Below are 21,738 nucleotides of genomic sequence, written 5' to 3'. Positions count from 1 at the left end.
GTAGGGGAGGGGAGGGCAGGACCAGCTGTTCCCACGGCCCCGGGGCAGCCACGTGCAGACAGGAGTGTGTGTGGTTTGGTCTCCCAGGGAGCAGGGCAGGAAGTGCTTCAGGTGGGGGGAGTGTTTGGTTTGACCTTGCGGCAGCGGTGAGGCGGGGTGACAGTCACTGCACACCAGTGGCTAGCGGGGCAGGAAAGTGGGGGAGGGTGGGCAGCCAGGGGCCTGGTGGGGTCCTTGACTTCACAGCGTACCTGTCACTACTTTAACATTTTCAGACCCCTGAAATGTAATACTTATGGAAGATCTGGAGAAAGAAAATGTGGATTCTTTTAAATAAAAGCATAAAATCACTGCAAGAAATTTAAAGAAAAAAGAAAACACAAAAAGGAAGGAAAACCCTAAAGTACACCCACCACAACAAAGTCCCTTTGCCCCTGGGCTCCTGCTTTAGCCCTGCTGCGGTCTATGCTCAACATTCAGAGTGAGCCTGTTAAAACAGTCACACCCGTCTCTCCCAACGCACAGCCCTGCTGGTTCCCTTCTCGTGAAGAGCAAAAGCCGAAGTCCTCACCGCAACCTTCCAGACCCTGTGTGTGACTTGGCGCCTTTTCCTCTCTGACTTCTTTCCCACCGATTGCCCTGAGCCTCTCCAACCACACCGGCCTTCTCAGGCACCCCAGGCCCACTCTGCCTCAGGGTCTTTGCACACACTGTTCTGCTGTCTGGAATGCTGGAATGCTCTTCCCCCAGTTCTTTTGCGTTTTTTTTTTGTTTTGTTTTTTGAGACAGGGTTTTGCTCTGCCTCTCAGGCTGGAGAGCAGTGGCGCGATCTTGGCTCATTGCAACCTTGACCTCCTGGGCTCAAGCGATCCTCCCACCTCAGCCTCCTGTGTAGCTGGGACTACAGGTGAGCACCACCACACCCAGCTAATTTTTCGGCTAATTTTTAAAAAATGTGTAAAGATGGAGTCTCACTATGTTGTCCAGGCTGGTCTCAAATTCTGGGCTCAAGTGATCTTCCCACCTTAGCCTCCCAAAATGCTGGGATTACAGGTGTGAGTCACTGTGCTTGGACCATGCCTTACTTTTTAACTTCCTTCCATCTTTGCTCAAGAAGGTATTATGTTCTCCATGAGGCCTTCTCATCACTCCCTACATCCTTTCTCTCCTATACTTTTCCTCTGTAGCAGATACTACTTTCTACCATATTCTACAATTAATTTATTCTGTTTTGTGTTCGTCTCCCACTAGAATGTGAGCTCCAAGAGAGGAAGGATTGTCTCTTTAGTTCACTGCTGTGTCCCCAGGGCCCCAAACAGTGCCTGGCACACAGAAATTATTCAATAAATATGAATGAATTAATTAAAAAACAGATGAACATATGCTATAAAGAAACAGCAAACTACAGAAAAGATGGGAGACAAAGGGTTAATGCCCTTAATGCAGGAATAACACTTGCAAATTAATAAGGAAGCAATAAACAGCTCCAGAGAAGGATAAGCCAAAGAAATACACAAGTAATTGGCAAAAGAAGGAACCACTCATGGCCAGTAAACAGGAAAAAGTTCTCAGGCTCAACTAAGAACCAAAGATATGGAAACTTAAATGACATCTCTTTAGCAATGATCAGCTTGGCAATGTTGTACAAATCTGATAGAGATGGGAGGGACAAGGGTGGATTTAAATGGGTACAGGCCTGGCTGGGCACTGTGGCTCACGCCTGAAATCCCAGCACTTTGGGAGGCTAAGGTGGGTGGATTGCTTGAGGTCAGGAGTTGGAGACCAACCTGGCAAACATGATGAAACCCCATCTCTACAAAAAATGTAAAAAATTAGCCAGGTTGCTGGCACGCGCCTGTAGTCCCAGATACTCAGGAGGCTGAGGTAGGAGTATTGCTTGAGCCTGGGAGGCAGAGGTTGCAATGAGTGGAGATCTCGCCACCACACTCCAGCCTAGACAACAGAGTGAGACTCCTTAAAAAAAAAAAAAAAAAAAAAAAAAGGGGGTGCGGGCCTGAGAAATCCAAGCCTGACATCTGGCGTCATGATGGACTGTGTGGGCCTGTGTTGCCAGTCCCATTTCACAGGTGCAAAAACTGAAGACCAGAGAGGCAGATGAGCTCAGGCAGGGTCACAGAGGAATCAGGGCGGGGCTTCTGGGACCACGATCCAAAACAGCACAGGCTGGCTGGAGATGAGGCATCCCCAATATGCGAGTCAGCTTGGGTTTCTGAATCTGAGTCCTAATTGTGTTACCTTGTACAAATGTCTTAGTCTTTTGGAGCCTCAGTTTCCTCATTTGAAAAACAGGGATTACAGAACCTGCCACATTGAGTATCTGTGAGAATTAAGAGAGACATGCCTGTAAACGGCCAGGCACAGTGGCTCATGCCAGTAATCTCAGTGCTTTGGGAGGCCAAGGCAAGAAGATCGCTAGAGCCTAGGAATTTGAGACCAGCCTGGGCGACATAGTGAGGTGCCTATCTCTACAAAAATTAAAAATTAGCCAGGCATGGTGGTGCACGCCTTTAGTCTCAGCTCCTTAGGAGGCTGAGGCGGGAGGACTGCTTGAGCCCAGGAGGTCGAGGTTGCAGTGAGCTATAATTGTGTCACTGTACTCCAGCCTGGGTGACAGAGTCAGACCCTGTCTCATACACACAAGAAAAGGCATGAAATTGAGAGCCGGGGACATAGGGAGCGCTCGATAGATGGAAACAGGCCCGCAGCTATCCCTGTCCTCCCACCCACCACGTGGGGTGGAAACTCTGAGTGTGGTTCCTCTGCTCCACAGCTGTGTTCCAACACACTGGACACTGATCCCTCAGGGGACAGGGCGGATCTTCCCCACCCCCGCAGGTCCCCCAGGCCCAGGCTGCCAGCTGGCTCCCCGCCCTGTCTGTTACAGGGGCAAGTGGAAAAAACCCTGGCCAGGTGGATGCTCTGCCCCCACTGGCTATGTGACCCTAGACGAGTCAGTCCCCCTCTCTGGGCCTCTTTCCTTGTTATCCATCCAGGGCTGAGATGAGGATGGAGGTGAGAATGACATCGGAGATCTCTGCGGAATTCACAACTCCCTTGCATGCTGATCCTTGCTGAGTCTGCCTGTGTGAGAGGTGGTGGTTTTAGCTCTGACAGATGGGGAAACTGAGGCTAGAGAAGCCAAGCCTCAAGTGGGTCCAAGGTCACCCAACCTATAAAGGGCTCTGGATCCATCTGGGTCAAGGAGGGAAGAGAAGGAGGGCAGACAGAAGGAAGCCAGGGAAGGGAAGAGACTGACTGAGAGGAAGAGGTGGAAGACAGAGACAGAGAGAGACACAGAGCTACAAAGAGATATGGAAAGACTGAAAGAGACCAAGACACACAGAGATATTGTTTGGTGCAAAAAAAATGGCGGTTTTTGCCATTAAAATTATTGCCAAATTGCAGGAGAATGGCGTGAACCCGAGAGGCGGAGCTTGCAGTGAGCTGAGATCCGGCCACTGCACTCCAGCCTGGGCGACAGAGCGAGACTCCGTCTCAAAAAAAAAAAAAAAAAAAAAAAATTATTGCCAAATTGGCCGGGCGCAGTGGCTCATGCCTGTAATCCCAGCACTTTGGGAGGCCGAGGTGGCTGGATCACTTGACGTCAAGAGTTCGAGACCAGCCTAGCCAACATGGCAAAACTCCGTCTCTACTAAAAATACAAAAATTATCCGGGTGTGGTGGCAGCTGTGTGTAATCTCCACTACCTGGGAGGCTGAGGCAGGAGAATCACTTGAACCTGGGAGGTGGAGGCTGCAGTGAGCTGAGATTGTACCATTGCACTCCAACCTGGGTAACAGAGCAAGACTCTGTCTCGAAAAAAAAAAAAAAAATTGGCAAATTATAAAAGAAGAGACACACAGAGACATTGTTATGGGCTGAACCGTGTCCCACAGAAGTCCTGTGTTGAAACCCTAAGCCTCAGGACCTCAGAATGTGACTGTGTTCAGAGACAGGGTCTTTAAAGGGGTAATTAACTTAAAATGAGGTCACTAGGGTGGGCCCTAATCCAGTAGGACTGGTGTCCTTCTAAGAAGAGAAGATTAAGACACAGCCAGGTACAGAGGGAAGACCACATGAAGACACAGGTAGAAGATGCCATCTACAAGCCCAGGAGAGAGGCCTCAGAAACAACCAACCCTGCTACAACGTGATCTCGGACTTCTAGTCTCAAGAATGTGAAAGAGAATACATTTCTGTGGTTTAAGCTGCTACCTTGTTACTGCTGCCCTAGGAAACTAATACAGACTTAAAATCATAGAGACAGGCCAGGTGCTGTGGCTCACGCCTGTAATTACCAGCACTTTTGGAGGCTGAGGCGGGCGGATGCTTGAGGCCAGGAGTTCGAGACCAGCCTAGGCAACAACATAGTGAGATCCTGTCCCTACAAAAAATTTTTAAAAATTAGCTGGGTGTGATGGTGTGTGCCTGTGGTCCCACCTACGTGGGAGGCTGAGTTGGGAGGATTTCTTGAACCCAGGAGTTTGAGGCTGCAGGGAGCTATGATTGTGCCACTGCACTCTAGCCTGAGCAACAAAGTGAGGCTCTGTCTCTAAAAACAAAAAACAAAGACATAGAAACAAAGAGACCAGGGTGGGGAGGGCTGGGAGGTGGTTTGGGGACGAGGGTGACAGTGTCTGCCTGGCTCCTCAGAGACCCCCCACCTCCATCCCTTTCCCCTCACAGGCTGCACTTGGACCTCAGCTACCTCAGCAATGGAAAGCTTTAGGCAGGAGAAGCCAGGGTCTGCCACCCCCATCTTCCTTCCTCCTACTCCCCTTCCCCAGCAACAGGCTCCACGGGTCTTGAGAGCCAGAGGGATTTTTCCGGGGGGGTTTCTTGGAGATGGAGGGTTGGGGACTTTGAGCCAGGCTTGTCTGGCTGGAGATGGTCAGTTAGTGGGGCTGGAGTGAGGCTGGGCAGAATTTGCGTGGGTGGGGAGGGATGAGGGAGTTCTTGCAACGTTTCCCCCACCCCACATCTCCTGTTTTCCAGGCCAATGTCTAGGCTTAGGGAGGGTCAGAAATAGTCCCCAAAGGGAGGGGCAGGAGAAATGATGTCGGCTGTGGGGGGAGGGGCATGTGGCTGGAGACAACAGAGCTCTGGCAGGTCAGAGGAGGACATGTTTAACGATCTGCACCCCCACAGATAAAACTGTTTTCACTACAGCCCTCTAGAGCTCAAGCACACTCTATAGCTCCCCACTGATGGCAGCACCAAGTGCAGGCTTCCCTGAGGCCACCCAACCTGGCCCTGTACCCCCATTTGGGAAAAAAATCTCAGCCCCCACTGTTCCAGAAGGCAGCCTCTATCCCCCGGTGGTCTCCAGAACCTTCTGGATTCATTCTTACCTCCGCCCCTTTGCACCTGCAATGCCCTGCCTGGGGTGTCCTTCCCCTTCTTGCTGGCGCCTCACACTCCAGTCCTTCCCACACCTCTAGCCCTTCCCTGAACACACCACACCCTTCGAGCCCCCTTGAAGTTGTTCACGCTGTTCCCTCTGCCTGGGTCAGCTGTTCTCTGCATCTGGCCACCTCCTCAGAGGGATTTTCCCTGAACTCCCACACCGCCCTGTCCCACTACCTCCCCAGCACTCCTGTCTCATCCAGAGATGGTCTTCATTTACTCTTTGCTTGCTGTAGGTCTGTCTCCCCATCTGTCTGTGTGCCCTTGGGGGACACAGGCCTTGTCTGTCTTGTTCAGTTCTGTGAATACACACCCACAGCACATATTTGGAGAATTAACACTGGGCCATGAAAACTGAGTAATTTTCAGCCTCCTCTAGAACAGTAGCTTTCAAATCTCTTTTTAAAATTTTTTTTTGAGACGGAGTCTCACTCTGTCACCCAGGCTGGAGTGCAGTGGAGTGATCTCGGCTCATTGCAACCTCCACCTCCTAGGTTCACGCAATCCTCCCACCTCAGGCTCCCGAGTAGCTGGGATTGCAGGCATGCACAACCATGCCTGGCTAATTTTCGTATCTTTAGTAGAGATGGGGTTTCACCATGTTGGCCATGCTGGTCTCAAACTCCTGGCCTCAAGTGATCCACCCACCTTGGCCTCCCAAAGTGAGCCACTACATCCACCTCAAATATTTCATCAGTGACTGAGAAATTCATTTCACCTTGCAACCTATTCAACGTATGCAGAAATGATGCAAAATATTCATGGAGCACTTTTTTTTGAATGGAAACAGCGTCTTGCTTTGTCTCTCATGCTGCAGCGCAGTGGTGTGATCATAGGCCACTGCAGCCTTGACCTACAGGGCTCAAGTGATCCTCTCACCCCAGCCTTCCGAGTAACTGGGACTACAAGCATACCTCCCTGCCTGGCTAATTTTTTGTTACTGTTGTAGAGATGGGGTTTTGCTATGTTGCTCAGGCTGGTCTTGAACTCCTGGACTCAAGTGATCTGCCCACCTCGGTCTCCCAAAGTGCTGGGATTACAGGCATGAGGCACTGTTCCCAGACTACAGGTAACAATTCTTATTTTTACTATGCATTACACATGCCAGTGTATTCTAATTCCATTCCATTCCATTCCATTCTTTCTGTTCCAAGAAAATTCTGGCTACAACCTTCTGATTTCTAGTCTTCTTGCGGGTTACAAGAAATTGACCCAGAGAGAAGGTTCTCAAATTCTTACTGCAGAGGTCCCTGAAATTTTCCTGGTTCTGTCCCCTCCCACATTCTCTCTGGCTTGCCATTCTAGGACCCATTCTTCTTGTCATTTTGGGACCTCCAACCCCTCTTTCTGTAAGGCAGCCAGAGCCCAGCTGCTGTCTTTATAGGGCCATAACTGATACTTCAGCCCCCTGAGATCTCTCTGAGATCTTGGTGAGTCTATCTACAGTTTTGGACAAGGCTTCCCCAAGGGGTCTTCTTTGACCCCCTCAAGTCTCCTCTCTGTTGGCACTGGGCCTGCCCTAGGCTGAGGTCACATGGGACACACCTCTGTGTGTCCCCATGGCACTCTCTTCCAAGAGGAATGACCACGAGGTAAAGGGGAAGGGAAGGGTGAGGCAGGCAGGTGGTAGTGGCTGGCTGTGATGCGTCCCTGGAAAATTACAGCTTCCCCGCCCTCCATGCCAACCCTCCTCCTGGAGAGCAAAAGAAGTCCTAACGGCCATGCCTGAACTACTGCCAGTATAGATGCTGTGTTCAGGTACACAGCGTTTTCACACGGTGGGAAGATCTGCTCCCATTTGACAGATGACGAAACTGAGGCTTAAGGAAGGAGAGGAACTCATCCCAGGTCTCCCAGCTCAGAAGTGGCCAAGAGGGGGACCAGGCGTGGTGGCTCAAGCCTGTAATTCTAGCAATTTGGGAGGCCAAAGTTGGTGGATCACATGAGGTCAGGAGTTCAAGACATGCCTGGGAAACATGGTGAAGCCCCGTCTCCACTAACACACACACACACACACACACAGTAGCCAGGAATGGTGGCGTGCACCTGTAGTCCCCGCTACTCAGAAGACTGAGTCAGGAGAATCGCTTGAACCCTGGAGGCAGAGGTTGCAATGAGCAGAGATTATGCCACTGCACTCCAGCCTGGGCAACAGAGTGAAACTGTATCTCAAAAAAAAAAAGAAGTGGCCAAGAGGGCATTTGAACCCAGGAAGTCAGACTCCCAAAGGGACAAAGGGTGAATAGGGCCACCTAGTTCAGGGTCCTGACCTTTCCTTTTCCCAGGCATTGTTTGCCCATAATAAAAGGGGTGACCTGGATGCGGTGACCCCAAATATCACATCCAGATCTGAGCTTTGGTGATCTCAGGCCATCATTATCAATTCCCCGGGCCATGCCATGGTGACTGAAGCACAGTTAGTTTTGGGTGCCCTCTCTTCCTCTTGTGGCCCACAGTCCACATCCCCCTGGTCTTTCCCAAGTTCAAGGTCTTTGATCTTTCCTCTCATTGCCACCTCTCAAGCCTTGGTTCTTTGCTCAGATGGAATGAATCTGGGGTCCAGGGTGGGCACCCAACAGCAGCTCACTGGGTCCCTATCCTGGGGCCTGGGACACCTTAACCCAATAATTTGCAAACTTGATACAAGCTGGGTGCCCGTCCTTAATAAAATCATGCTGGGAAAGCCAGTTCATAAAAGTGTTTCCAAAAAGGGCTGCTCTCGTTAAAACAAGAGCAGAGAGACAGACTCTTGTTTGCCTGGCTTTCCCCCACCCCCACGATTCCAGGTCACCCCAGGAGTCCCTGGAGCCCAGTGTGCAAACCATAGTATTAACCCAGAGTAATTGTGGTATTTCAGGTGCAGCCTATGGGGAAATACTTTGGACAAGCAGCTGATGCTTGCTCGAGCCACCATGTGAGGTGGGTATGGACGGGGACAAGGACAGATGGACTCTGAAGCCCTCTAAAAATCCTAAGACAACACAACTCAGACTTTGGAATCGGACAGGTCTGGACTCCAAGGACTACCCTTCCCCGGTGACCCTGAGAAGGCAGCATAGCTCTCCCAGCCTCGGCTTCCCCATCTGGAATATGCACATGGTAGACCTTTTGGCGGAATAAACGAGGTGATACATATAACGAATTTAGCAAATAATAAACATGGAACACGCACCATTGCTGATGTTGCTATTATGGCCCCATCACGTGAATTGTCTGATCTTGGGGGAGTTAGTTCCTGTCTGTGAACTGGAGGTGATGACAGGACCTACCTCACAGGGTCCTTATGCACGGAGATAGATGCGTGGGAACATGTAAAGGTGCTTAGTTGATGCTTGGCACAAAATGAACATTTAGTGGATGCTGGATATTACTTACCGTCATTAATATTATTGTAATCTTTGCTCCTGCCCTAGTGGCCAACCACCCCCGGGCTTCGTCCTTGCCTGCGGACGACACAGAGGCCCCCTCCCCCTGGGCCCCGTCTTACCCCGGCGGGATGGAGGCGCGCGCGCTCACGCTGGTGGTGCGCTGGGGCCCGGGCCGGTTGAGGTTGTTCTGCCCCGGGGTGGGCGCGCCGCCGGGGGCGCTCGGGCTCCGTGGGGGCGCCCCGGGAGGCGGCGCGGGCTCGGCGGGGCCGGTGACGGGCGCTGCCCAGAGCGCGGCGCCTGCGAAGGTGGCGCTGGGGCGCACGGCGAGCGCGCCTGGAGGCCCTCCAGGGGGCGGCGGCGGCAGCGGCAGCGGGGGCGCGGGGGGTGCCTTGCGGCGCTGCGAGGCCAAGATGGCGTTGGAGGCGGCGCGCGTGCTGTTGACCAGCAGGCACTGCTGGCAGGAGCAGGGCTGGCCCGAGCTGGCGCCCACGGGCCACGACTGCGACTTGGGGATAGAGCCCACGGTGAGCGGGTAGGCGAGGTCCAGGCGGCGGCGCAGGCGGCGGCGCCGGCGCGTCTGGCGGTTCATCTGCGACATGCTGTTGAAGTAGATGAGGTAGCAGAAGCCCAGCGACGAGAGGTCGAGCCACGGATGCTGCTTCTCGTAGGCGTTCTGGATGGTGATGCAGATGTCCATATCGTAGGCCGTCCATGCACCGCCGTCGTTCTCCCACTCCCACACGATGCCCTTGCCCGGCGCCGACGACGGGTCGTAGAAGTTGCGCCGCACCGGCCGCATGGTGCCTGTACTCGAAATGAGGAGGGGGCGTCAGCACAGCTGGCAGGGGCGGCTCAGCCGGGGGTGGGGACGCCGAGCGCTGGTCTGCGCAGCTGGAAGGGCGGGCCACAGCAAGGCAGGGGTGGGCGGGAGGTTGGAGGGTCAGCAAAGGCCTCCAACGGGTCCATCCAGAGTTGGGGAGAGGGTCAACACATGCACTGAGAGGAAGGAGGTCAAGGCCCAGGCATGAGGTTCAGTACAGGCTGGAGGGTCAGGACAGGCGGGAGCCAGGGTGAGGGGGGCCGGGGCTAAAGGTTCAGCGCATAGTACTGGGGCGAGAGGTGGTCAGGTGCGCGTGGTCAATAGATTGGGACGGGGTGGGAAAGCCACCAAATGGGGTGGGGGTGCCAAGATAGCCTAAGGTAGGAAACCAGCAAGGTGTGGAGGGCTCCCCCACCCTCCATCTCTCCAGGGCCAAGACAGACACTGAAGTGGGGGTTTATCACAGGCCCTGGATGGTGCCAGAGAGGGCAAAAGGGGCTTTGGGGTTCTTCAGACCACAGTAAGATAAGGTGGGGCAGGCATAGACAGAGACCAAGGCTATGCACAGAGGCCCCATGCAGTCCTCTCCTTCCTTACAGTTCGTTCACTCATTCAATGATTCATTCATCAATCTGTTCATGACTTCGTTCATTAATTCAAGCACTAGTTCATTTAGTCATTCAACAATTCTTGCATTAGTTCATTCGTTTATCCATGCCCTAGTTCATATATTCATATATTCCTTTATTCAATGATTCATTCATTCAATGATTCTTTTGTTAGGTCATTCATTCCTGCCTGCAGTCATCCATTATTTTATTTTATTCATTTATTTAGAGACGAGGGTTTCCCTATGTTGCCCAGGCTAAGTCTTGAACTCTTGGGCTCAAGCGATCCACCCGCCTTGGCCTCTCAAAGTGCTGGGATGACAGGTGTAAGCCACCATGCCCGGCCCCACTTTTTTTTTTTTTTTTTTTTTTTCCAGACAGAGTATTGCTCTCTCACCCAGGCTGGAACACAGTGGCACAATCTAGGCTCAATGCAATCTCCGCCTCCCAGGTTCAAGCGATTCTTCTGCCTCAGCCTCCTAAGTAGCTGGGACTACAGACATGCACAACCTTGCTGGGCTAATTTTTGTATTTTTAGTAGAGATGGGGTTTTGCCATGTTGGCCAGGCTAGTCTCGAACTCCTGACCTCAGGTGATCCACCCACCTTGGCCTCGCAAAGTGCTGGGATTACAGGTGTGAGCCACCGCCCCTAGGCCCCTTATGTTTTTTTTTTTTTTTTTTAAATTGATACCTTTTTGTATTCTCCATCTTCAGCCCACTCCCGTATTCAGGCATTCAGACATTCCTTCATTTACCACCATCCTCTTTAAAAATGTGCACCCCCACATACTTTCCCCTCTCTCCTTCCCCACTCCATTTTCTCCATCAGATATACTTCACATTCTACCCATTTATGTTGGTTTCTGTCCATCTCCCCCTTTGTAGCATGTAATAGCCACAAGGTCAGGATTTTGTTTTATTTACTGCTGTATCCCCAGCACCTGCACACAGCAGGTGCTCCAGCGATATTTGTTGAATGAATGAATGAATTCATTAGGTCACAAATGGATCCATTTTTTTAAAAATTCATTCACACTTTGTGCTCATCCCTGCATTGGTCCATTCCTTCATTTGCTTATTTGTTATTTTCATTCATCTGTTTGTTTCATTTGTTACTTCCTTCAACAAACCCCTGCTGACTGCCAGGTGGGCCCCCTTTCATAAAGGAGGGCACTGAGGCTTTACTCTCAACCACAGCTTTGTGTTTGCCAAAGCTCTACGTGCTCCCCTGACAGCAAGGCTCCACAGGAAACTCTGGGCTAACCAGAGATAACCTAAGGTCGAGGCTGCAGGACTTCTCAGAGCCTTTAGCCTGCTCTGTGTCTTGGGGCTGATGAAGTGAGTCTTTTGCTGGGTTCATTTGGCACACCTGCAGAAACACTGCACACTCGACTGCTCCTCAACTGCGGGAAAGTCCCTTAAACCTCCCCATCTCAAAAAGAGGGGTGATCATCCATGACCCACCCCTTCCCTCTCACACAGGGTTTAGGGGAGGAGTGAGTGAGAACAGCCGCAGAGGGTCTGGATGGGACGTCAGGGCTGGGAGGCAGACGGACCTCACTTCAAGTCCTGACTTTCTGACTTTCCAGCTCTGTGACTGTGCGTAGGCAACTCAACATCTTTGGGCCCCAGTTTTCTCATCTTGAAAATGGGCACAAGCAGACATGCAATAAAAGACTGCTGCATTTGCCAGCTATAGCAACAGTTGCTTGTGGGGTTGCTAAGAGGATCAATTGAGATAAATACTGTGTCTACGCTGATGATTCCAAAATCTGCCATCTTCAGCCCCATCTTCTCCCCTGGGAGCCAGGTTCATGACCCTTCCCTGGAGAGGTCTAACAGACACCTTGAACTCAGCTCTGCTCTCCCCTGCCCCAAACCTGCTCCTCCCGAAGTCTTGACATCACAATTCCTGGCAGCTTCCACCCTTCCAGATGCTCTTCCTTGGACCCCCAAACCTTGGTCTCATCCTTGACTTCCTACCTCATATCCCACCTCCAATCTGCCAGTAAATCCAGTCATCTCCACCTTCAAACACATACACATCTGACCACTGCTCCCCACTGCACTCACACCACCCAGTCCACGCCATGTTCTCCCTCCTGCCTGGACCACTGCAGTAGACTCATGACTGGCCTCTGATACTACCCTTACCTCTGTAATCCATTTCCCACACCGCAGCCAGGGGGGTCCTGCTCAATGCAAGTCAGATCACATCCTTCCTCTCCTCAAGATCCTCCCGGGCTTCTGCTCACTTGGAGTCAAAGTCAAAGTCCTTGCTATGACCTACAACGAAACCCCACATTGTGGGGTCCTGTCCTCCTCTGACATTGCCTACTTCCCCCTGTCACTCACTCCATTCCAGCCACCCTGGCCTCCTTGCTGTTTCTCAAATACACCAGGCACTGTCCAGCCTCAGGGCCTTCTCACTGGCTGTTCCCTCTGCCTGGAATATGACCTCACCATTCCCATATGTTCTCATCGTTTCCTCCCTTCTTTCTTACAGGTGCGTGTTCAAACATCTAAAAATGCAGCCCTCCTATTGCTGTCCTCTGAGCTTGCTTTATTTTCCTCCCTGGCACTTGGCATTACCTGAATATATGTATATGGAGGGAGGGAGGGAGGGAGAGAGAGAGAGAGAGAGAGAGAGAGAGACTTTCTCTGTCACCCAGCCTGGAGTGCAGTGGCGTGATCTCGGCTCACTGCAACCTCCACCTCCCAGGTTCAAATGATTCTCCTGCCTCAAACTCCCGAGTAGCTGGGATTACAGGTATGTCTCACCCAGCTAATTATTTTGCATTTTTAGTAGAGATGGGGTTTCACCATGTTGGCCAGGCTGGTCTCGAACTCCTGACCTCAGGTGATCCAGTTGTCTCAGCCTCCCAAAGTGCTGGGATTACAGGTGTGAGCCACTGAGCCAGGCAAGATGTATTCATCTGCATGCATTCTTTACACTGCGTATCCTCACTCTAGGCTGTCAGCCACGAAGTCAGGGATCTTGTCTGCTTTGCTCACTCTTGTACTCCCAGCACCTGGCACAGTGCCTGCACACAGTAGGCCCTCAATACCTAGAAGGCGTTTCCATTGTTAATTGGCATCTTCCTCGGGTGCCTGGCCCAGGGATCTGCAACCGGATGGGGAACTCAGACCGTTCCGCACTGGTATGTCCCTACTCAGGGCTGAAAGAGCTTGTCCTCTCCCTCTCCTCTGTTAGAATCACAAGGGCTACAGACTAGCCGTGTGCCCTGCCAACTGGACAGGCCCCAATAGCTGGAGAAATCGAGGCATGGAGCTATGGCTGCTGATATGAGAGGGGCGGGGTTGAAGAGGTGGAGAGGTTCGACTGGCAGCCCAGCCCCAGGAAATAAGGTCCCTGGGGCCTATCATGTTCCAGCCAATCAGACAAAAACTTCCCCTGCACCTCTGGGGCAGCCTCACTCTGATGCCTGATTTATCATTTTAATTGAGTGTGTGCAGATTGATTTCTTCCCTGGTGATGGGGCTTCCTCCACAGCAGGCCCGGGAGGGGATGAGTTAGAGAGAAAACCCTGGATCCCGCCCCCACCTGCTCTTGTGTGCTGGTCTTCCCCTCTTAGGGTCTCGGTTTCCCCACCTGCAAACTGAGGGGTTGTGATGACTGATCTTCAAGGCTGATGTGCATGAAGTACCACCATTGAGCTCCTGGTGAGGGGAAGGCAGTGTATTACCTGAAACATGTGCAGGATAGGAAGGGAAGCAATGGGAACCCGCCTTATTTAACTTCCCCTGTGTGCCAAGTCCTGAGCTCGGCAGGGGAGGGGCCAGGACAGGAGGTGCAGAGTGAAGTGATTCAAACAACTCAGAAGTCTCTCAGGTCGAGCCAGGTGCGGTGCCTCACTCCTGTAATCCCAACACTTTGGGAAGCTGAGGCAGGTGGGTCATCTGAGGTCAGGAATTCGAGACCAGTCTGGCCCACATGGTGAAACTCCCCATCTCTACTAAAAACTACAAACATTAGCCAGGTGTGGTGGTACATGCCTGTAATCCCAGTTACTCAGAAGGCTGAGGCATGAGAATCGCTTGAACCTGGGAGGCAGAGGTTGCAGTGAGCCAAGATCACACCATCGCACTCCAGCCTGGGCAACAAAGCGAGACTCTGTCTCAAAAAAAAAAAAAGTCTCTCAGGTCTTGGGCAAAAACTGGCTGGAACCACACATAGCCTCAGTGCCCTTATCTATAAAATGGGGGTATTAATATCTACCCCAAAGAATTACTGGGGGAACAAAATTAGATAATGCATAGGCAAAGATGCTTAGCAGAACACTTAGCATTTAGTAAGTACTCAATGAATACAGCTATAATGGCTGATATTACGTACGTTACCCACACTCATCCTCCCCCAGCCCTTGTTCACTTGGCGAACTCCTATTCACCCAACAAAGCCCTCCATGTGCTCATCTCCTCCAACACAGGCTTCTCTGTTCTGTTGCTATAGTTGGCAAACGCAGCAGTCTTTTATTGCATGTCTGTCCTCACACTGTCATTTGTTTTTGTTCTTAGTCATTCTCATTGGTAGATGATTTTTGGGAGGACAAAGACTACTAGGTCAGATACGCAACTATGTTTCGAGCACCAGGCACAAAGCCTGGTGCAAAGAAGGCATCTGCAACCGAGACGGGCAACCTACTTGGCACTTGGAGGAGTGGGAAAGAGGAAAATTTGGGCTTGATGGAGAGGGAGTGGCGACTGGAGAGCAAGCAGCCCCCAGGGTGGAGGCCAAGTGTTGAGGGGTCCCTGGGGAGGACCCTCAGGCCGGGAGGAGGATTCTCAACGTCAACGTTGGCCAGCTCTGCAGCAAAGGACTCTGGGAGCTCATCAGGGCCAGCTAGCCCAGGCCTCCCTCTCTCCAGGGCTCTATTTACCAGGTATCGATTTTCCTGCCTGTTTACTGGTAGTTATTAAAGGCTGTGTCCCTGGAGTCCTTTTGAAACAAGATTGGAACCTGGAGAGCGGGAGTAATTAGGGCAGCTGCTGTCCTCCCCGCTGGGCCCTGCACCCTGCAGCGCCCGCCGCTGCCCGCCTGCCCATCCGTCCGCCTCTCTGGCCCAGGCTGGCTGCGGACCAGGCCGAGGGGGCGGGCAGCTGGTTCCCTGGTGACCTGCCTGGACTTCAATCTCAAGATTTCCAAGGGAGCAGTGGTGGAAATGCTCCGTCTCCTCCGCAGTGGCCGTGGCCTAGATTTTCAGCCAGAACAATGGGTCTAAGAAGGGGCTGGAGTTTCTTCAGCCTGGGAGAGAGGCTGGGCCTCAGGCTGGTGGCCCGGAGCAGAACACACCCCACTCTGGCCTTCAGGGCACCCTGCTGTGCTGGCCACAGGGCCTGGGTCCCCCAGGCAGTTAGGGGCCTATGACAGACACAGGCTCCCGTGCCTCGGCCTGTTTTTGTGTCTCTGCCTTTGTTGTCTTCCCCTTCCCTCTCCTCCCTAGTTGCTTAAAAATGTTTGGCAGAAAAATTCCAGGCTTCTTCCAGCTGAACCAGAGAAAGGGGCTTTGGTCAGTGTCAGCTGGAGCACTGCACAAGCCGGGCCCCCTGAGACCGGGTGTGGGGGCGGCCATAGCCACAGCAGCCAGTGACTGCTTCATGCCTGGGGCAGAGACAGGGTGACAGCGAGATGGAGAGAGACAGAGAGAGACACACTTGATCAAAGAGACTGTCAGAGACAGGCCAAGGCCAACATGGGAAACTGAAGCAGATACAAAGAGAGCAGGAGTCAGAGACAGAACTAGCTTGAGAGATGAAAAGAAAGGGAAGCTGGAAACCTAGAGGCTGAGACCATCACGGAGAATCAGGGAAACTAAGGCTAGCATTTATTGAGCACCTACTGTATGGCATATGCTGCGCTCAGCAATCTCCTTGCACTCACTCATTTCATCCTCACACCATTGCTTCCAGGGAGGGACCAGGACTATTTCCATTTTACAGATGAGGAAACTGAGGCCCGGAGAGGTGAACTCTTGTGAGGGTGAGAGCAGAGGGCTGGGAATAATGCCACACTCGTGGAGTAAAGGCAGGCCCAGGCTGGACTGGTTCCAAGGGGTTCAGCCTCACCAAGTGGTAGCACAGCCTAGGATACCTTCAGCGATGGAGAGCTCACTACTTCAGCCTTACCTTCCGTTGTTTAGCCATGTGAGGTTTTTGCCCTAGAGCATGGTCCCGATCTGACCCCGCTGCCTAGAGGTGGGTATGTGGGTGCCTCAGCCCCCACATCTTAGCCTTAAGAAGCAGCTGACTCTGGAGAAGGGGGAGGGTTCTGAGCCCCTGAGCCTTCCTCCTGCCGGTCCCTCAGACTCTAAACGGTTCCTCTCTGGGCTGGGCCAGCTTCAAGGCCCAGCAGGGAGCCCCTCCCTTTGGGGTTGGCTTCCCGGAGGGAAATGATCTCAGTTTGGGGGCACCCAGACCCTGACGGGAAGGGGGCACGTGGGAGGCAGTCATGGGACATCCTGTCGGGCTGGGGGAGTCCCACCACAGGCTGAGGGCTGTGACCGGGGGTTGGGCAGTGGCTGGGCCCCAGTCAGAGACTTCACTGAATCCTTCACCAACCCAGAAGTCATAATACTAACAGCCATCCACACCGAAAGAGCACGCTTTTCTGCCCCAGGCTGTGTTTAGCTCATTTAAGCTAAAGGGTGTGTTTAGCACCCCTAGGAGGCGGGGGTGTTGTTGGCCCATTTTAGAGGCGAGAAAACAGAGGCACAGAGCAGTTAGGAGTGCACCGGATGCCATCTGTGAGCGGTCCAGCCGAAGCCCACACAAGGCCGCCTCGCTTCATTTGCTGTTCCCTCTGACTTAGTCTCATGAGCCCATGTTCTGGGGGAGGAAACTGAGGCACAGTGGTTGCACGGTAAGTAAGTGACATGGCTGAGGTTCCAACCCCGGATTGCTACTTAACCTTCTGGAATAGTCCCTTAGCTGGCATCTGCGTGGCTACTCATCTCTCTCCCACAACAAGGACAACAGCAGCACCCAGCACCTTACCGAATGCTCCGCAGTGCCAGCAACTGTGCTGGGGGCTCACGCATATCATCTCCCAGTCCTCACAGCAACCCCAGGGGTGTGTGCTAATATTAGCCCCATCGAGCAGATGGGGAGACTGAGGCTCCCTGAGAAGACATGGAAGTCTGGCTGGGGGCACTGGCTGGGCTGGGATTGGAGCTGCAGCCTGTGGATCCAGGTTGCCTCGCCGGCTCCTGCCTCAAGATCGATAACCTCGCAGTGTTCTGTTTCCCTCCAAACTCTCCTCTGGGACTCATCAGGCTAAGCTGTGGCCCATTAGTGGTTTCCTCGTGGTTGAAGCCAGCCCAGGTTCTCCAGGGTCTGCTGGAAGCCAGGCCAGGGCGGTGGGGAGATGAGGGGAGGAGAGGAGGTCTGCAGCACTGCCTAAGGAAGGTGGAGGGGCTGCATGGCACTCGGAGAGGCTACCACCTTGGAAGCTGCTGGCAGGCGGAGGCGGGCACTCATATGCCATGGGCTGTGTGGGGGGCTTTCTGGTCACCCGGTTTCCCACACACCCAGCAGGGGATTCAGATCCCCAGCAAAGCAGGAAGTGGAGGGGGAGGGGACAGAGGGCTGGACAGCCCTCCACCGCCTGAGCCCTCCAAGCTGCTCCTTTCTCATCTGTGAAACGGCATAATTATAATAATAATACCATAATAATAATAATAAACACTCACAGAGGGCCTGCTATATGCCTGCTATGTTCTAAATGCTTCATGTACGTCAACTCTTCAGCCACAAAATGACGGGCAGGTTGTTGTGATAATAATGATAATAAACGTATGATAATAATGATAAGTATTACTATCACTGTCTTGTACAAACACTGAGTGAGGCACAGAGAGGTGAAGCAATTTGCCTGAAGTCCAAAGTCACATAGCTACTGGGCTACTAAGTGAAGACTGAATCTAGCCAGGATTTGAACTTCCCCCACTTCCACTGTCGGCCCTTTGGCCCATGTCACCAGAGTGCTAGCCTGCACTGTTGCAGGGGTCTCCTCTCTCCATGTCCCAGTGTCCACCCTTTGCAATGTGCAGTGCATTCTCACATGGCAGCCAGAGGGATTTTTCACAGCCTCAAGGCTGACTGTGTCACTCCTCTGCTCAACAGCTATCAATAGCTCCCTAGTGCCCTTAGGAATCAGTCTAAGCTCCTTAGTGTAGCCTCTGAAGCCCATCACAAGCTGTCTGCACAGCCTCACTCTCTAGCCACACCAAAATCCCAGCTATTCTTTGAACACACCGTGTGTGTGGTTATGTCTCTGTATTTGCATATGCTGTTCCATCTGTCTAGAGTGTCCTGCCCACCCCACCCCATTGGCCTCCCTGCTGAGTTCTTTCTCAATCTTCTGGCTCAGCACAAGCACTCTGTCTTCTCGGAATCTTCTCTGCCATCCTTAGGGCAAACCACTTGCTCTGTGGGGCCGCCAAAGCACCTTGCACCTGCAATGCTCCCATCAAAGCACATAGCTCACTAGGTGCGGAGGTGTCTGTGTTCCTTCCAGCCTGGCAGTCTCTCCAAAGCTGGGCTGGTTTACAGTCACCTTGGCATCCCTCTGTGGTCAGGAGTGTGGGGAGGTAGGTACTTGCAAAATGTTGGATGAATGAATAACCAAATACATCTGAATGAACCTAACTGAATGCTGCTCATGACTAGGCTCGAGACTGCAAGCTGGGCAGATACGGTTTTGTTCTGGTTCACATGCTATTTACATTTTAAAAATAGTGACCAATATTTATTTAGTATTTATTTATTTATTTATTTGAGACAGGATCTCACTCTGTTGCCCAGGGTGGATTGCAGTGATGCCATCATCGCTCACTGCAGCCTGCACCTCCTGGTCTCAAGCAATCCTCCAGCCTCAGCCTCCTGAGTAGCTGGGATCACAGGTGTGTGCCATCATGTCCAGCTATTTTTTTTTCATTTTTATTTGGTAGAGATGGGGTCTCAGGCTGGTGTTAAACTCCTGTGCTCAAGTGATCCTTCTGCCTCAGCCTCCCAAAGTGCCAGGATTCCAGGCATGAGCCACCTCAATCGGCCTCACATTTAAAAATTGGGGCAGACTCACACCAGTCCAGATTTCAGAAATCCCCAGATATCCAAGGGTGGGGCCACAACAATTGGCCTCCTTGGCAACAGTGAGCAGAAGCTGAGTTATGCTGGCCCCATTCATGCCTTCAAGTATTTACTGAGCACCTGCTGCATACCAGGCACTGGAGAGCAAGACAGTTAAAAAACCTCTGCCTTCCCAGACACTGCACACTTCTATTAGTTGCCCAGGCCCTGTAAGCATCTGAATTTGCAGCCTTTGTGTAGATGGGTAAGCTGAGCTGCAGAGAGAAACTTGGGCAAGATCACCTGGCAAATTAGAGACAGGTCTTGGACCCAGGCTCCCTGACTGTCATTTCCACAGGGCCAGGTGAGTAACACCTTGGAACGAATGAACCTTTGTTCCCTAGAACAGAGGAAGCTGGGGAGGGCAATGCTTACCCCAGCCAGGCGGAGGGCCCTGGGAAGGTGGTATTCCAGGTAAACTCTGCGCTTCCTCTTGCTGTGCTCTGCTTGCAGTTGGAGGGGGAGGGGACAAAGGCCCAGTCGGTCATCGGGACAAGAGGTGGCTGTGCTGCAGCTGCTGGCAGGACTGTCCTGGCAGCCTCCTTTGATTGCCTCGTCCTTTGTTCTGCATCTCAGGGTGCTCAGCTCCAGGGCCCAGTGCCAGACTCCCTCATGCAGCCCGTCACCAGCCTGCCACTGCTGTCTGTGCAGGCAGCAGTAGCAGCCTGGAGCAGCTCCAGAGGGATGATGGAAAGAGCCCAGAGAGGGAGAGGCGCTTGGCCAGGGTGGCTGAGCAAGGACACAACCATGCGGGACCTGGAGGAGACTCAGTTCCTAGCCCGGCAGCTCCTGGGCTCCAAGGTGGGGGGCAATCCTATATGCTGGGATTTCCTTGGCACCTAGCCTCCTGTATCACACCCATCATCACCCCACCCCTTACCCCCAGAACAGAAGCACCTTGAGGGGAGGGATTTGTGTCTGTCCTGTTGATTGTGACATTCCTGGTGCCCGGACTGCCTGGCACACAGTAGGTGCTCATGAAATTCCTGATGAATGAATGAGTAGTGACCACAATCACACGAGTTTGGTACTATCATCAGGTCCATATTACAGGTGAGGAAACAGAGGCTCAGAGGCTCAGGGAGAGAGTGTGGTTTACTTAAGGTCAAAGTCTTTTTTTTTTTGAGACGGAGTCTCACTCGGTCGCCCAGGCTGGAGTACAGTGGCGCAATCTCAGCTCACTGGCTCCCTGCTACCTCCACCCCCCGGGTTCAAGTGGTTCTCCTGCTTCAGCCTCCTGTAGCTGGCATTACAGGTGCCCACCATCATGCCCATCTCTACTAAAAATACAAGATGGGGTTTTACCATGTTGGCCAGGCTGGTCTCGAACTCCTGACCTCAGGTGATCCACCCGCCTTGACCTCCCAAAGTGCTGGAATTATAGACGTGAGCCACCACACCTGGCCTATACACCCCACGATTCTTAGTAAGCAGCTGGTACTGGGACGGGAACCCATAGCCCGGCCCTCACCAGCAGCATTCCCCAAGGCAGCTGGTTCCAGGTTCCAGGCCCCGTGTCCTCAGTTGATGTCAGCCAGAGGCAGCTAGGGGCTGGTGGGGGGTGTCTATGTCAACCCAGAGGCTGGGTGGGCTCATGGGGGTGACTATCTAAGGGTCTGGAGCTGTCCTGGGGACTGGCTACCACTGGTTGTGATTCCAGAGCCAGGTGGAAGGATGGAGGCCCAGGGAGAGAGACAAAGGTGGCGGGCGGAGGCCCGGGAGCATCCCAGGCACCCCCATGCCCCAAGAACATCACACTGGGGAGAGAGTTAGGGATCCCAGCCCCATTGCCTACTGCCTGAATGGGCACTTGGAGCCACTGTGACTGGTCCTGCCCCATCCCGTTGGCCTCCCCATGGCCTCCCCTTCCTGGCCCCTCCTCGTCACTCTCTAATCACGCTCTCCATCATCTCCCCTCCCATCCCCTCGCCCTTCACTCCTTACCGCCTTCTTCACCATCCCCTCCACAGTCCCCCGCTACCTGTCACTTCCGCATCACCTCCCCCACTCCAGCCCCCACACTTCCCATCACAGCTTCCATCTCCTCCTTCCTCTCCAGGTCAGACTCCACAGCTCCTTCGGAAGGATGAGGCGGGGGATGGGAGGAAGCGGGAGAGGAGGAGGGAGGGAAGAAGGAGGAAAAAGGGGTCAGGGGAGGAGAGGGAGAGGGAGAGAGCTGCGAGGGGGGTCTGTCCCGGGCATCGCCACCCCCCAGCGTGGGCGGGTCGCTGATGGTGCTGTCCAAGGTACTCGGTGGCCTGGGCGAGCCTGGGAAGGGCCCTGCCCACCCAGCTGCAGACCTGGATCTGATCTCAGATCCACCTCTTCCCAGTGTGGGCAGGTGGCTCCCCACCCTCTGAGCTTCAG

The 21,738-nt window shown here is 53.0% G+C and overlaps 1 protein-coding gene across 1 annotated transcript in view; it reads right to left on the bottom strand.

The window, feature by feature from the left end:
• The window catches only part of DTX1 (deltex E3 ubiquitin ligase 1), a 41,609-nt gene that overhangs the window by 11,329 nt on the left and 8,542 nt on the right, over positions 1-21,738 (bottom strand). Inside the window, exon 3 of the mRNA XM_023203916.3 lies at positions 8,915-9,599. Coding sequence (XP_023059684.1) covers positions 8,915-9,599 — 685 coding nt within the window. The remainder of the gene's footprint in view (positions 1-8,914; positions 9,600-21,738) is intronic.

The sequence above is a fragment of the Piliocolobus tephrosceles genome, chromosome 10 (genome assembly GCF_002776525.5).
Source record: "Piliocolobus tephrosceles isolate RC106 chromosome 10, ASM277652v3, whole genome shotgun sequence".
NCBI classification, from domain to species: Eukaryota; Metazoa; Chordata; class Mammalia; order Primates; family Cercopithecidae; genus Piliocolobus; species Piliocolobus tephrosceles.
Note: the sequence above shows the minus strand (reverse complement) of the source record. Positions and strands in the feature narration are given on the sequence as shown.